The following is a 16295-nucleotide window of genomic DNA, read 5'->3' on the forward strand; positions in this document are numbered from 1 at the left end:
CATTTGGATCTCTCATCCCCTGCATGTACAACCTGGGCCACAAGGCCCCCAACCCCCTCTGATAGGCCCCACTTGACCCGCCTGGTTTCTGGTTCTGCTGGGGATGGTGGGGTGAGGGACAGGGTGTCGGGCCAGTGGGGGATCCAGCCATCCTCAGTCCGCTGAGAGCCCTCGGCAGCCCTCTTGTGTGGGAACTGGCAACCTGCTATCCTGGAGGATGTGGAAGGAGGCTGGGAGGGAGGGGGGCCAGGGGCATGTCCCCCATATCCTCCCCTTCCCCAGCCTGTAGCCCACCTTCAGCTGGTGAGTTGAGCTTCTACTCTATGGAAAGAGGATTGAACTTAACTGCTCTGCTGACAAAAAAGCCACATTTCAAGATTGCTCTTGGCTTCTGCAGCCTGTGAAGAATGGCCAGTGATTGCTCTAATAGAGGGGAGGGGGAAAGGAAAACTGGCTGCCTGGGGACGAGGCCTGGGGCTCTCTACGTCCTTATTGCCCTCCTTGGTGGCTGCCCACTCTGAAGGGGCTCTTTAGAGACGGGAGTTCTTGTCCTGGTTCTGCTTCTGAATGTCTATGTGAGTTCCCTCCTAGGGGCCCCGATTTTCCCATTCAGAAATTGGGAGCAGGTGGAGGTGGTGGCGATGAGTCAGGGCATAGAGGCACAGGAAAGCTCACCCCTGGAGTCTGACTGCCTGGGTACAAAGTGTGGCTCCTCTGATCACTGCAGGTGTGACTCAGAGCCAGGTACTTAGCTTCTCTGAACCTCTCTTTCCTCCTCTGTGAAGCCAGAATGTGATAGCACCTCCCTCAAAAGTGTCGTTGTGAGACCTTGAGATGGATATATGGGTGCTCTGCACTGTGCCTGGCACATGGTAAATTTTCTATGGGCTCCCTTTGTATTGTTTTTGTTTTTTTAAATTAGGGCATTAACTATGAAACTGTGAGAAAAGCACCAGAAGGGAAATTGAGAAGTGCATAAAATGGGGACAGTGGTGCTCACAGCATAGGGTCACTGGGAGGACCGAAGAGGGTCACGAGTAGGATTGCTCCCAGCAGCCTCAGAGTCGGAGACCATGGGGTCAGATCCTGAACAAGGCCTCTCTCTCTGGGGGCTTGGACAAAAGTCCTGGAAAGCAGGTGTGGGAGCTCTGGGTAAGCCCCGATGCGGCCACATACAGATTGTACCCTGCAGATTCTTTGGGGCTTTCAGTGTCCCTGGTCTGGAGTCCTCTGTAAGGGAGGTGGCCTCTGTGAATTAATACAATTCCTCTCCTGTAGAGAAAATATGCACTCCGTTAGAAAGGTTCATCATTCAATGATTTGTTCTTTAATTCAATTATTTCTTGAGTACCTACTACGTGTCAGGCATTTGGGAAGATGCCAGGGGTACAGAAGAGACCAAATTCTTGCCCCTAAGGGTAAAGATACCCATGAGACAAAGTAGCATGTGTTGTCCAGGGGCCCTGAGAGCACAGAGGAGGGGCCCTTACCACCCTGGCAGTTGGGACAGGCTGCCAGGAGAGGGTATATTAGAATAGGTAGGAGTGAGTGAGTGATGGCCAGTGAAGGACAGGTGGGAGGTTGAGAGGGAAAGTTCTAAGTCGAGAGAACCACATGGGTGAAGGCCCCCAAGCCCAAGCGAGAGGGCTGAGGGGGTGGGTCTGGAGAAGTGTCATTTAGCAGTTCAGTCTGGCTGGAGTGCCCCGTGAGGGAAAGGGCTGGAGGCGGGGGCCTCAGGAACCTGCCGTGAGGGGGTGTTCCAGGCTCTGTGGATGGGGCTCAGGGAGGCACCTCACTTGAGAGCCTTGGAGACCTAGGCCTGGAGAGGGGAAGGGACTTTCTGAGGCACTGCACCCTGCTCCCCATGATTAGGCCTCTGCTGCATCCCACTGCCTTCCTGGAGAACCCAGGGGCCCGGCCAGAAAGGCGAGCTTACCCAGATGGGGCCCAGGGGCTGCCCTGGGGTGTACAGATCATAAGCGACCATGAAGAGGCAGGGGCGGAGTGGGTAAAGTTTCCTCCCTCACCTGGGACTCACCTGGGCATCTGTGTTTCAGACCATCAGAAGCTGGAGCGCGAAGCTCGCATCTGCCGCCTGCTGAAACACCCCAACATCGGTGAGCTGTGGGGGACGAGTGGGGGGTGTGGGTAGAGCCTGGCCCTGTGCCCTGCCTGAGCTGGTGGGCGTTTGGGGCTAGGAGGGCAGCTGCTCTCTTCTCTGGGGATGGTGGCAGGAGTGATGGGAAAGGGGGTGCCTTTAATGGTCTCCACATTTCTCAGAGACCAGCTTGGTGGGGGGGTGGTGAAGAAGGGGCCCTTCCTCCTAGCCCACGCTGCCAGCAGCCTCCTTCAGAAAAGCTGTTTCAGGAAAACTCTTGAAGCTCCGGGAGAGACGAAAATAGGCCAGGCTTGGCCTTGACCATAGTGGCCTACTCCCCAAACCTACCCCAAGCCGAGTCAGCCTGGCACTGTGGCCTGCCCACCTACCTAGACCAGCGGCCTGCTTGCCCCCTGCCCCCAGTGGCAGGCTCCAAGGTGGCCCCTGCTCCAGGGGTAGAGTGAGCACAGCCCACAGGGGAGAGGCCGGGCCTTGACCATGTATCACTGCCTGCCTCCCTGCCTCCCCCATGCATGACTGGGGGGTCTGCATCCCTGCCCATCAAGGTTCTGCATTGAGGCAGAGTGGCTGGAGGGGGTGGGGTGGGGACGGGAAGAAGAATAGAGTCTAGATATAGCTCTGTCGGGGAATGGCTGTGTGACCTTGGGTAGGAGCCCTGCCCTCTCTGAGCCACTTTCCCCCATCTTCACAAGGAGATGCCTTCTGCATAATCTGGGGGATCTTGTTAAAAGGTAGATCTGGTTCAGTGGGTTTGGGTGGGGTCCAAGATTTCACACGTCTGACACGCTTCAAGGTGATGCTAGCGCTGCTAGTTCACAGACCATGTTTTGAGGAGCAAGGCCTAGGTGTTCTCTAAGGAATATTCCAACTCTGACAGCCACCACGCCTTTGCCCTTGGGAAGGAGGCATCTCTGTGCCCAGAGCCCCAAGGGTTAACTCTCCTGCTGGAGAGAAGCATCTCCATCTGCTATTTATACCCAAAAGGCACCTCCCCTTCCCTGTGCCCAGGGAGGGGAACAGAACTGTGCAAACAGCAGCCAGAGGCTCCAGGGCCAGAATCAGAGGAGGGGCAGCAAGGCGGCTGCTGGGGAGCACCCCGATCCCTGACCGGCTTTGCAGACTCACTGTTTGGCCCTGGGCAGCTCCTGTCCTGCTCGGGGCCTCCACCTGCCCAGCTGTGTGATGGAAGGCATTGTGAGGGATCTCGACTACCAAGTTCCATGGTTCTTAGAAAGGCTGTCAGCCCCAGAGGACGGAGGCGGGGAGGGCGTGTGTGTAAGTGTGTGTGTTGCTGCACATTGCAGCTGACTCAGGTCAATGCTGCCTCCTTCTCCCTCTCACCGCCCCACCCCCGCTATACATGGGGAGCGGTCCCTTATGGGCTCTGGGGCTGACACACTGCAGCTCAAATCCTGGGGGTTTGTGGCCTAATTGCTGTGTGACCCCGGACATGTTGCTGAGTCACTCTGAAGCTCAGTTTTCTCATCTGGAGAAGGGCAATGATACTCGCCTCATAGGGTTGTGATTAGTTAGAGCACAGCACTGTGACAGTCCCGAGGTAAATGCTCTATCGTCATGAAGCTGTTCCTCTTTTTCCTTAGTTTACACCTTTCCACAAAACAACCTTACCTGAAAATGTAACCTTCATACGATTCTCATTCTTCTGAGTCACCAGTTTGGGGTGTGGTATTTAACATGGTGGTTGAGGGAATGGGTTTGCACCTGGGGCCCATGCCAGCTCTGCTGTTCACCAGGTGTTTGAGCGTGCACAGGCTCATGAGGGTAATCATGGTAGGCAGCCACCCTGTACAACTGTTGGGCGGGTTAAATGAGAAATTGCAAGGAAAGCACTTAGCACAAGCCTGGCCCGTGGTAAAGTCTCAGGAATGGCAGCTACCCGCCTTACCGACGTCACCATCATTGAGGCCTTCACTCCTTCCTTCACCTATGGCAAGGGCATCTGGGGCCCCACCACATGCCGAGGTCTCTGCTGGGGGCTGAGGATGAGCAGGGACGGGGCGGGGGTGGCTGTGGGGTGGCTGATGCACCGAGAAGTAGAGAGCAGAGCTGAGCCCCAGACCAGGAAGATCTAGGGATGAACCCCAAAGCTATCACAGGGCTGAAAGGGCCCTGGAGGGTGCTGCTTCCCAAGGCTCTAAGCATCCCACTTCTAAGTAGATTATAATCTGCCCGAAGAAGGGCAAAGAGGTACAGCTGTGGACACAGAATCCAAGAGGCAAGTCTGTGCCAGGAGGAGCCAGACTGAGTCCTAGTCAGCCTGCTTGGTGACCCTAGCCAGGCTTCCTGGCCGCTGCCCAGCCCAAAGTGGACCAGGTCAGGGAGGCCCTGGCTCAGCACAGGAGGGTCCACCTGTACTGTGCACATGGGACAGGGGCAGTGTCCCACACTCCGTACCATCACCACCTGCTGATAGGACCGATTCTCAAGACCACCCCGGGGAACAGAGGATAACCTGAGAGTTTAGCAGGTGATGTGGGGTGGGCACGTGAAGTGAGGCTGGTCAGTGATGAAGATGACAGTGTCGCCATTTGTCAAGTTCTTCCTGGTGCCAGGCACTGTGTTGAGGGCTTTACGAGCATCATCCATTAACCCCCACCCCACCCCCGCCACACACACACACACACACACACACACACACACACACACACACACACACGAAGCAGGCCAGTGGTGTTACCACCCTAGGTAGGAAAGGTGGCTCAGAGAGGCTATCTAATTTGCCCAAAGTTACACAGCTTATAAGAGGCAGAGCTGGAGGTGAGTCCTGCAAGAGTGACTCCAGAGCCCAGGTTCCCAGCCACTCCATTTAGCTTCCCAAGTGGACATCAGGAATGTGCTGTCAGGAGGCAGTGGATACAATAACAAGCATTACCCTTCAATTTCCAAGAAAAAAACTCATCACTGTTGGAAATATGAAAGGAATGTCAGAAATTCGTGAGCCCAGCTATACACATGAAAACTAGGTTACAGATTTGTTGGATCTATGGCAATATTTTTAAAAAGTCAAAAACGGGCAGCATAGCTCAATGACCACAGGCATGTCAATCTCTGCGAGGTGGTGAGACCCTTTCATACCCTGTGGTGGCTCTTGAATCTTTCTTTTCCTCTTCGGCTTTGGACTGAGTTCTTTCTCAGGGTAGCCTTCACTGATGGGAGGGGAGGTTTTATGTGTCTTGTCTCTTGGGTTCTGGGCTGTGATGGTGTCACCTCTCAGCGACTAAAGCTCACCCCAGTGCCCTTATGCAGGTGGGGCTGGAATCCAGCCTGTGTTCCCCTTGCTTGGATGCTTAGAGGGGCAGCCTTTTTTTTTTTTTTTTTTTTTTAAGATTTATATCTTTATTTGAGGGGAGGAAGGGCAGAGGGAGAGAGAGGAAATCCTGAAGCAGACTCCCCACTGTGTGTGGAGCCTGACACTGGGCTTGATCTCAGGACCCCAGGATCATGACCTGAGCTAAAATCAAGAGTCAGATGCTTAATTGACTGAGCCACCAGGCGGAGGGGCAGCCTTTTGAATCAGCATAAAAATACCATCTGAGTGAGAGCACCAAAGGACCCTCTCCCCAGTTTTGTCCATTTCTACGAACCCTGAGAACCTTCTCTAAAGGAGCTGAGGCTTCTGGCCAGAGGGTGGATCAAGGACCCTAGTCTTGATGGAGCTCTTCTCAAATGGCTCTTGACCCTGTTCTAAAAGCCCATTCTGAGATGATTCTGGTCACAGCTTGGCTTCTTGGAGCTTCTCACACTCAGGAAAGAGATGTTAAAAACATATATGCCTGCCTACAACAGAGTAGACAGTAAGGAGTCCACTCCCCAAGGAAAGGGTCTTTTTTATTTTTTTATTTTTTGAAGTTTAGGCAGAAGTCACAGAACTTTTTTTTTTTTTTTTTTTTTTTTAAGATTTTATGTATTTACTCATGAGAGACACACAGAGAGAGGTAGAGACATAGGCAGAGGGAGAAGCAGGCTCCCTGCGGGGAACCCGATGTGGGACTTGATCTCAGGACCCCGGGATCACAACCTGAGCCTAAGGCAGACGGTCAACTACTGAGCTACCCAGGTACCTCAGGGAAAGGGTCTTTTTAAAAACTTCATCTTGATAGACTAATAATGCAAGTTTATTGTAGATAAGTGAGAAAACAATTTTTAAAGTATCTTCTATAACCTTGCCGCTTAGAGCTAATATTGTATGATACATATTTCCATAGGATATATGATATCTGTGCTTTCTCAAGTGTTTCTATACATGTTGTCTCAGGCCAGGTTTTTTAGAAGCAGAGCCTAAGGCAGGGATTCAGGTGCTTGTGATCTAGTGAGGCTGTGCTTCCAGGGGAGACCTGCAAGGGATGGAGTAAAGCAGGATAGAAAAAGGGAAGGAATTGACCAAGGATGTGGCCTGAGGTCAAGTCTAACTTTGACCTGATTTCAGGTGTGTGTACAGGGTGCAGTGGGGAAGCCTCTGGAACATATCAGGTTAAGGGGTTGTCCCTCCTTAAGGCAAGGAGATTGGCCCTTTGCACTGACCCTGCCTCCGCACGTCAGTCATTGGCCAAAGGCTGCAGATAACCTTGTACACTAGGTGGCTCCAGCCACAGGGGGCAATTCTCCAGTGAAGGGGGGTAATTGTGAGCGGTTAGCAGCCAGCTCTCCCAGCAGCTGCAGGATGGCTGTACCCTCTTACAGGAGGGAACCTGGCCAGGGTACCAATACAGGGTTGCCAGATTCGGCACACAGAATAAACAGGATGCTCATTTCAAAACACACACATATACAGGTCAAAAACCAAGCCTACTTTTGCTCTGAAATGCATTAAAAAATTGAAATAGATTAATAGATAGAGGAAATGGTTACAAACGTAGTAAAACAAGTATAAGAGAAGATTAATGATAGAAGCTAAGTGGTGGGTACATGGGTGTTCACTTGAGTGGAAGCTTGAAATTTTTTATGTTAAAGTGTTGATTAAAAAATTAAAGAAGATTATATATTATGTCCTCTTATGGAACCTGCTTTTTAGTTTTGCTTTACAATATATTTCAGAAAAACAAACAAACAAACAAACAAATAAACCCGTACATATAATATATTTCAAATAGGGGCACCTGGCTGGCTCAGTTGGTAGAGCACGTGACTCTTGATCTCGGAGTCATAAGTTCCAGCCCCACATTGAGTGTAGAGCTTACTTAAGAATAAAATAAAATAGGGATCCCTGGGTGGCGCAGCGGTTTGGCGCCTGCCTTTGGCCCAGGGCGCGATCCTGGAGACCCGGGATCGAATCCCACGTCAGGCTCCTGGTGCATGGAGCCTGCTTCTCCCTCTGCCTGTGTCTCTGCCTCTCTCTCTCTCTCTCTCTCTGTATGACTATCATAGATAAATAAAAAAAAAAAGAATAAAATATATTTAAAACATCTTTTTTGGGGCAGCCCTTAAATATATAAATCTTAAAGAAAATTGTGGGGCACCTGAGCATCTGCCTTTGGCTCAGGGCGTAATCCCAGGGTCCTGGGATCGAGTCCTGCGTCAGGTTCCCCGCAGGGAACCTGCTTCTCCCTCTGCCTATGTCCTCTGCCTCTCTCTCTGTGTCTCATGAATAAATAAATAAAATCTTTAAAATATAAAAAATTAAAAAATTTGTCTTGCCATCCTTCTCCATCTCTGGCCATGTTCTCTCCTCTCCCGTAGTAGATATCTACTCTGGTGTGTTTGATACCTGCTTCTCCAAACTTTATGTGCAGATAGGAGAGCCATGAGCCATTGAGAGGACTCAATACTGAGTCAGAAATGCATGCACATGGCAAGATTTCAGATGGCACCAGGGCTCACAGTGAAAACATAGTCTCATCAACCCCCCACCTCTACTCTCCCTATTCCCCTCCCCAAGGTACCTCAATGCCCACCTTTTTTGTATCCTTCCAGAGAAGCTTATGACATAAGCTTAAACACAACTTTAAAAAAAAAAAGTACTACTCATGCTGTTTTGTACTTTGCTTTTTTTTTTTTTACCAAACAACATAATTCAGAGATGATTTTGAACCGGGAGATACATAACTGCCGTGTTGTTTTAACAGCTGCGTAATCTTCTGCTGTGCAACGTATCCTAATTCTCTGAGCACACACCCCACTCTGTGGACGTTTTTAGGCTGTGGCTCAGGAAAGGATGTGAAGCAGTCCCAGGAGAAAATGCAGTTGGCTGGCAGGGTCCAACCCCCCAGAATCAGCCCCCCGGCCTTGGGCCCTTCTTTCCAGAATCTCAGGGGTAATTTTGGGAGCTCTGTTCTTGGTAAATGAGGTATGAAGAGGTGACAGTTTCTCAGCACGCCTAACTCAGGGACCGCTGTCCCCCCACCTCCACGGGCTCGCTTATCTCACACCCGGATGCACAGCAGGTTCTTCCCTCAGGCCGGCACTGGGTAGACACCGACTATGCCTCATGGAATTCTCACAATGAGTCTGCAGGTCCGGGAGTTTCATTCTCATTGTCCAGGGAAGAAATGAGAGGCTCAGAAAGGTATAGCAACTTGCCTGAAGTCACCCAGCTAGCAAGTGGCAGAGACCCCAGCCACAGGTTATTGCCATGATGCCAGCCTGCCCAGCAAGGAGGCTGAGGGTTGGAGGAAGGAAGAGGCCAGACTTTGACCAAAGCAGGGAGGGGTCTTTCATCTTGAAACCTGGGCCTCCTCTGATGATGCCCAAGGTCAGTGAGCCATCATTCGTTCACCTGGCGTTTGTCAAAGTGCCTGTCCTCTAGCCTGTGCTCAGTGACTGGGAAATTGGAATGTTGGCCGTTGGAGGGGTGAGGTGAGAGGGCAGGAGCGGGCGGGAAGCCAGCTTCTGGAGGTTAACTGGCTGCCTGGGCCCCTCCCACAGTCCGGCTTCACGACAGCATCTCTGAGGAGGGACATCATTACCTGATCTTCGACCTGTGAGTTTGGGCCCACCCTGGGATGTACGAGGGCACTAGGGGCAGCCTGAGCAGGGATGACCTAGCTGGGTCCCTTGGCCTGATTCCCAAATGCCCCCCCTGCTGGGCTGAATTCCCTCCTCTGAGACAGAAGGTTCCCGAATGTGGTAGGCCTGCCACCCAAACAGTGCAGGTGGGTCTCCCTGAAACGCCAACACACACTTGTTACTTCCTTGTCACATCATTTTGTTTCTATTTGTGGCCAATGGTGCTGGCTTTCCATGTCTAGTGGCAAGATACAGTTTCCTTTTGGAGTAATTTTAAAGTTTTGAAAGCCAGTCAACTGAATGAAAAACAATGAAATGATAGGTTCTTGGGTTGGCAGAGAAACTCAATGAAGACACTGGTCCCATCTGCAAAAAACAAAAAACAAAAAACAAAAAAAAACCAAAAAAAACAGTTAATAGTGGGGAAGGCTCTGCATGTGTGGGTATATGGTATATGGGAAATCTCCATGCCTTCTGCTCAGTTTTGCTGTGTGCCTAAAGATACTCTAAAAAATAAATTTTATTAAACAAACACACAGCAACAAAAATCCCAGTGCCTGGGCTTCCAGGAGCCTAAGGAACCTAAGCATTCCAGCCCTTGTCCTAACTCCAGCCTGGACCCAGTGGGAGAGCAGAGCAAGTGGTGGGAGGGAGGGAAGTCAATGGAAGGGTCAGCTTGGAGTCAGGAAGAGGTTTGTAGCAGGAGGCCCCCACCAGGGTCCCTGGGGTTCCTCTCTTTGGTCTGAGGTTCCGAGGTCCCTGGGTACCCCCAACCCTTAGCTTCCTGGAGACTCTTCCAGAAGAGGCAATACGTGGAGCCTCTGTGGGAGGGTGACTCTGTGCCTATCTCCCCAGGGTTACTGGTGGGGAGCTGTTTGAGGACATCGTGGCCCGGGAGTATTACAGTGAGGCTGATGCCAGGTGAGTGCCAGGTGCGGCCTGGCAATGGTGGCAGGGGGGCGGGGTGTCTCCCTTACTGGCTTCCCAGGTTCCCAGGATATGCCTGCCTTTACGCGGGGACCCTTCCCTCTCTGTCCCCAGCCACTGTATCCAGCAAATCCTGGAGGCCGTGCTGCACTGCCATCAGATGGGTGTGGTGCACCGGGACCTGAAGGTGAGTGACCCATCCTAGGGTGCGGCTCACCCAGGAGCCTGCCCCTCTGCCTCCTGCCCTGCCCTCCACCTGTGAAGCCAGGGGCCTTTAAATCCCCTGAGTCGGGTGGGCAGGGAATATCTACCCCACTGTTTAGATGAGAGTGCAGGGAGGAGTATCTAGGCTTGGGATCCAATCTCCTGACTCCCAGGCCCATGTGCTTTGGGCCAGACCAGGGAAGATGTAGTTCGGCTGCCAAGGCCAGCTACGGCAGGGTCCAGGGCCCAGCTAGGCCAATCTCTGGTGGCAGGGCCTCAGCATCCTTACAGTGGGGTTGCCATAGCAACGTCTGCTTGGGGTTGCCGAGGATGTCAAAGGAGACAGCACAGCCTGTGCACAGCCTGGTGCACAGAGGCACTGTGATTCTTGTTTCTGGGTCTCTGGCAGGTGGGGGGAGAAGAAAAACAGGCCTTGGGGCCCTCAGGGTTCCTCCTCTTCCCACCCGAAGGAGAAGAAGGACAGGCCTAAGCAGATGTGTGACCGAGGGTTGGCCTTGCCTGGAGTCAGCACGGACTCCTAGCTCTTCTTGGCTGAGCCTCAAGGCATTGAGCCTGGTAGCTCACAAATTACCCCCAATTGTCAGAGCAGGAAACAGAGGCCTAAAGAGCCTAAGGGACTTGCCCAAGAATATGCAGTTCGGTTGTGCCTAAGCTAGGAATGGAGCCCGGCCTTCTGAGCCCAGATCCTGTTCCTGGGGTGGCCATACAGATCAAGCCTCCAGCCCAGAGCAGCCCCAGAGCCACTTGGGCAGCTTTGTTGGACCTCCTAAGTCTTCTGCAGGCTGTACCTCCATACCCACCCTGGACGGGACCTCCAGGCCCTCCTCAGCCTGGACACCCTCTCTGGACACTCCCCCTGGGCATCCTTCAGAAGGTCTAGGTCCATCTCTGGGATGCAGTGCTCTGCCCAGAACCCCTACCCACTTCTGACTGTCACAGGGGAGCTCCCTAGGGCTCAGTCTAGACCTGGAGGCAAGTGTGCCCTCCAAGAGGGTCCTGGCCAGATGGCAGGGCAGTTCTCCCAGAGGGCCTGTTCCCATTATAGCTACAGCCCCTGCACGGGAGGAGGAAGGAGGAGAGGCAGCACAAATTTAGGCCACTCTGGATAGATTAATTAGTGGCATATTCATCAAATCAGGACAGGGCGGCTACCAAGACCCAGCACACTTTGGGAACACAGTCCCCAGAGGATAAAAGAGGCCTTCACGACAGGCAGATGGAGCTATATTTGTTTGGGTCTTGCCTAGCTTTGGGCAGTGAGAGGTCAGATGTGGGGCCCCTCTCAGAAGTCCCAGTGGGAAGGGAGGGTCAGGGGAAATCAGCTGCCTCCAGGGACTCAGAACCCATGCTCCCACCCCAAGCCGTGCTAATGCTCATGGAGCATGTGGTGTGGGCCACTGACAAGTGCCCTACGTGGATTATCATGACTAATCCATGTGCCACCCCATGAGGTGGGCTTTATCCACTTTTCTGAGAGGAATCTAAAGCTCGGAGAAGTGAAATGGTTTTCCCAAGTTCCATAGCATGGAAGTGGCGGAGCCGGGTCATAGGCTAGGACTACCCAGGTGCAGAATTCACCTCGACTCCCCTCTGGCCTGTGCAGGGGATTTCCTGTTCTCCACACCCAGCAGAAGACAGCTGTCCTCCAGTCCCCAGAGGCCAGGTGGCACGTATGGGGCCCCCATCTCTCAGCCCAGAATGGTTAAGAACATGGCTCCAGAGCCAGACTTGGCCTTGATTCTGGCTCCGTGCCTTATCAGCTGTGTGATCTTGGTCAAGTCACAACTTTTGGGGGCCTTAGTTTCCTCATATTTTTTTTCTTTTTTAAGATTTTATTTATTTATTCATGAGAGACACAGAGAGAAGGAGGCAGAGACATAGGCAAGAGGGAGAAGCAGGCTCCATGCAGGGAGCCCGACGTGGGACTTGATCCTTGGTCTCCAGGATCACACCCTGGGCTGAAGGCGGCGCTAAACCGCTGAGCCACCCAGGCTGCCCTAGTTTCCTCATCTTTAAACGTATGACAAATACTTATTAAGTGCCTGCTATGAGCTGCCCCCTGCCTTAAGTGCTGGTGATAGTGGCTGACAGACAGATAAGGAGCTCACTGTCTATAGAGGTGACAGTCAATAAACAAGCACATAGACACATGGGGAAAAACTTACAAATTGTGATATCTGTGAACATAACCATCAGTCACTAAGACAGAGGACACCTGGGGGCTCCTCCTTTAGTCATGGAAGGATTCTTTGAGGGGGGTGACATGAAGGTAGGAGCAGATGAAGAGAATGGGCCAGCTTTGTGAAACTCAGAGAAGGAGCAGATCAAACAGGAGAAACAGGAAGTACAAAGGCCCTGAGATGGGAGCAAGCATGACAGTTTCAGGGAATGCAGGAGGCCACTGTGGAAAACGGGAATAATAATGCCAATAATGTTGTTGAGGTGATAAGTGAGGTGATATATGCAAACTACTCAACCTCGTGGCTGGCACACAGTAGCGGCACAATAAATGTCACTCCTTTTTCCTTATTGCGGTGGTGGCTCCCCCCACCCCAGTTCCCTGCCGTTGCATCAGCCTCAGCCTCAAACCAAGTAGAGGCGAAGGAGGGGATGGGTGGTAGAGAAAGGGTTGTCCTGTTGCAGGTTGTCCTGCATGCCCTAGGGTGTTCCCCTCTTTGGGGGCTGAAGCTCAGGGTCCTGTGGCTTGGACAGGAGGTGGGGTCAGGGTACCTCTGGGCTGTCCCTCTGTGTCCTGTAGGCTCAGGGCCCCAGAGGTGAGGCTCTGAATCTGCTCACTGTCCTCTGGCTCTTTCTTCCCCGATTTCCCTCTTTTCTCTGGTCCTGGGAAGCCGGAGAATCTGTTGTTGGCCTCCAAGCTCAAGGGCGCAGCAGTGAAGCTGGCGGACTTTGGCCTGGCCATAGAGGTAGAAGGGGAGCAGCAGGCATGGTTCGGTGAGTGGGGGCAGGGGACGGCAGGGGTGTCAGGGACCAGCCTTGTGTTGACTTGTTGAGCTCTAGGAGCCCCCCTGCCCCAGCAGGGACAGGCAGGAGATGACTGTTGCATGAACCGGGGCTCGGGGAGCAGAGGTCCCACCGCATTTAGCCTCTGGTCGGTGGGTGTTGCCCATCCTATCTCCATGGGGGTCAGGGGCAGGGATGCGGTTACCATCAAAACAGTACACGGCTTCTCCGCATGCGCACATGCCACCAGTGTTGGCTGGGGGCTTCCATGGGTTCCCCTAACGCCCTGGGTGCCATGCCAGAGCCGATGGTCCCGACTTTGCGAACAAGGAACACAGAGGCTAAGAAACTTGGAAGAGTTCATGGGAAGTTAAAAGCGGCAGAGCCAGCCTTTAAGCTCAGAAGAGCCAGCGTACTCTGAGATTTTGACATAATTGAGTTCTTTTCAAAAAGGAAAACTTTTTGGTGGGTGCTATTGATCAGTGGTTTAGAGCCAGAGCTCTGGGTTCAAGTTCCGACTATGCCACTCAGGAGGTGTGTGACTTGGGGCGAGTCATTTCACCTTGCTGAGGCTTCGTTGCTCATCTGTAAAATGGGGGTGATAACAGTGGGTCCTCAGGGCTGTGTGAGGAGTAAATGAGACCAGGTGTGGAATGCTCAGCCCGATGCTGAGCACACACACAATAAATAGTGCCTGTTCTTATGATTACTTGTTAAAGTACTTTGGGTGCCCGTTTATTTCAAGTGATCCTCGAAACACTGCTGGGAGGTAGTAAAAGGAGGAATCCTTAATCTCTCATTTGACAGATGAGGGAACTGAAGCCTTGAGGGAAAAGAGGCCTCCCCAGGGGACATAGGGCAAAACCAGAGTTAGGGGCAGGCCTCCTGCTAGCCCAGGCCCAGCTCCTAGAAGGGTAGGGCGCGGGCAAGGGTTCTGCTCAGTCTTTCCGGGCATGGCAAGGACATTTTGTCTAGAGTGGCACCAGCACTCGATAGTGGCTGCGGGAGAGCTGCTAGAAGTGTATGATGCTGAGTCAGGACACCACGAGAAGGATTCTGGGATTAATCCATGACTTCTGCCATAGGCTCTGGAGTGGGGGTGGTGACAGGTGCACTGTGTATTTGTCCACCCTGGTCTAGAGGCTTTGCTGCCTTGCCAGGCCAGAGCTTCCTGCCTTTGACCCACTCTGGGAGGCGGGGAGTGTTTTCCCCATCTCCAGGGCAACCCCATCCCTCTTCCAGCAGGATCTTGCTCTAGGTTGCTTACATGCCAACCTCTGTGTGTGTGTCTGCCTGTCTGTGTGTCTGGGGAGCAGGGTTCGCAGGGACGCCGGGATACCTCTCCCCAGAAGTGCTGCGGAAGGACCCATATGGGAAACCCGTGGACCTGTGGGCCTGTGGTGAGTCCATCCCAAAGCCCTCTCACCATCCTGGGTGCTTGCCCCTCGGGTGCCCTCTCCTTTCCCATTCTTCCTCTCTTCGTCGCTCCTCCTCACAGAAGGGTGAGGCTTCTCCTGGTCCTTTCCCCAGGGGTCATCCTCTACATTCTGCTGGTTGGGTATCCCCCATTCTGGGATGAAGACCAGCACCGCCTGTACCAGCAGATCAAAGCTGGCGCCTATGATGTGAGTGTCCTTCCTCTCTCTGGCCTCCCTGTGGTCCCTTGTGTCCCTTCTGGTGAAAGCCAATACCAGGGAGGTCAGAGACCTAAGCTGTCTCCCTCCTGCCCTCCCAACCCACTTAGGCCCCCTGCCACCCTCTAGTTGTAGGGTGGGTGGAGTTTGAGGGCTGACGGCACACGACCCCACCTCATGGTTGGGCCTTGGTGTGATGGCATTTAGCCTGGGGCCCCAAAGGGCAGAAGCATCACCAAAGTGGGGTGAGTGGTAGAAGGTAGGCCCCAGAAGCCAGACCCCCTCCCTCCCTCTCTCCCTCCCTCTCTCACACACACAAATAATAATAGCTAACACAGCACTCTTCTAAATGCTTTCTACATTATCAGCGCTAATCCTCATACCCAGCTATGACATAAATAAGATTATTATCCCCCATTTTACAGAAAGGGAAGCTGAGGCACAGACAGGTTAAATAACTGCCTGCACAGCATAGCTAAGAAATGGTAGAGCTGGGATTTGAACCCAGGCAGTTCGGCTCTAGTGTCTGTGTTTCTAATGACTGAGCTATGCTGATTTTCAATAAGGCTGATTCTATCAAGCCATGTGCTATGTGTTTTATATCATATTGAACCCTCATATCTTTAGGGACAGCTTGAGGGTCACATGTCTTGCCCAAAATCACACACCAGGAGGCAGAGCCAGGACTTGGACCAAGCCTTATTTTTTGTTTTTAAGATTTTATTTGTTTATTCATGAGACACACACACACACACACACACACACACACACACACACACAGAGAGAGAGGGAGAGGGAGAGAGAGAGAGGCAGAGACAGAGGCAGAGGGAGAAGCAGGCTCCATGCAGGGAGCCGACGTGGGACTGGGATCATGCCCTGGGTCGAAGGCAGCGCTAAACCACTGAGCCACCAGGCTGCTCATGGTACAAGCTTTCTGACTCTGAAGTCTGGCCTATAACCACTGGCCTACTGCTCCCCAGATAAGGCGCAGCCTCAGGAAAACAGAGGAAGGCCTCCTTCCCCTCTGGCTGCTGCTCTGATTTGTCCTGGGGGCAAAGGACCCTGACCCTCCTCTGGTTCCAGAGGGGCCCCTGCATTGAGGATCCCAACTCCTCCTGGTTGTGGATGCCCAGTGGATGGGCAGTAGGACCCCTGCCTGCTCCCCTGCCAGTCAGGGGCTGGGGGATCGCAGGGGTGGCCTGGGGTAGGCTGGGCAAACCTGGCCCCTCTGCCCCTTCCAGTTCCCATCACCAGAATGGGACACCGTCACCCCGGAAGCCAAGGATCTGATCAATAAGATGCTGACCATCAACCCATCCAAACGCATCACGGCCGCTGAGGCCCTCAAGCACCCCTGGATCTCGGTGAGCCTTCCTCGGCAGGGCCCTACCAGGAGCGCCTCCAGATTCCAGGGTCCAGACCTCCATGGAATCCTGGCCTTGCCCCTGGCCCCTCAGGCCCAGTAT

General features: G+C 53.0%; 1 protein-coding gene across 2 annotated transcripts in view; it reads left to right on the plus strand.

Moving 5' to 3' along the window:
• CAMK2A (calcium/calmodulin dependent protein kinase II alpha) overlaps nucleotides 1-16295 on the plus strand; it is a 65572-nt gene that overhangs the window by 21786 nt on the left and 27491 nt on the right. For both annotated transcript variants that reach the window (XM_026008688.2, XM_026008694.2), the window contains exons 3-10: nucleotides 2058-2117; nucleotides 9002-9056; nucleotides 9938-10003; nucleotides 10124-10196; nucleotides 13084-13186; nucleotides 14512-14595; nucleotides 14726-14820; nucleotides 16071-16193. In XM_026008688.2, the coding sequence (XP_025864473.1) occupies nucleotides 2058-2117; nucleotides 9002-9056; nucleotides 9938-10003; nucleotides 10124-10196; nucleotides 13084-13186; nucleotides 14512-14595; nucleotides 14726-14820; nucleotides 16071-16193 (659 nt within the window). The remainder of the gene's footprint in view (nucleotides 1-2057; nucleotides 2118-9001; nucleotides 9057-9937; nucleotides 10004-10123; nucleotides 10197-13083; nucleotides 13187-14511; nucleotides 14596-14725; nucleotides 14821-16070; nucleotides 16194-16295) is intronic.

Source organism: Vulpes vulpes, chromosome 4 (assembly GCF_048418805.1).
Source record: "Vulpes vulpes isolate BD-2025 chromosome 4, VulVul3, whole genome shotgun sequence".
Taxonomy (NCBI): Eukaryota; Metazoa; Chordata; class Mammalia; order Carnivora; family Canidae; genus Vulpes; species Vulpes vulpes.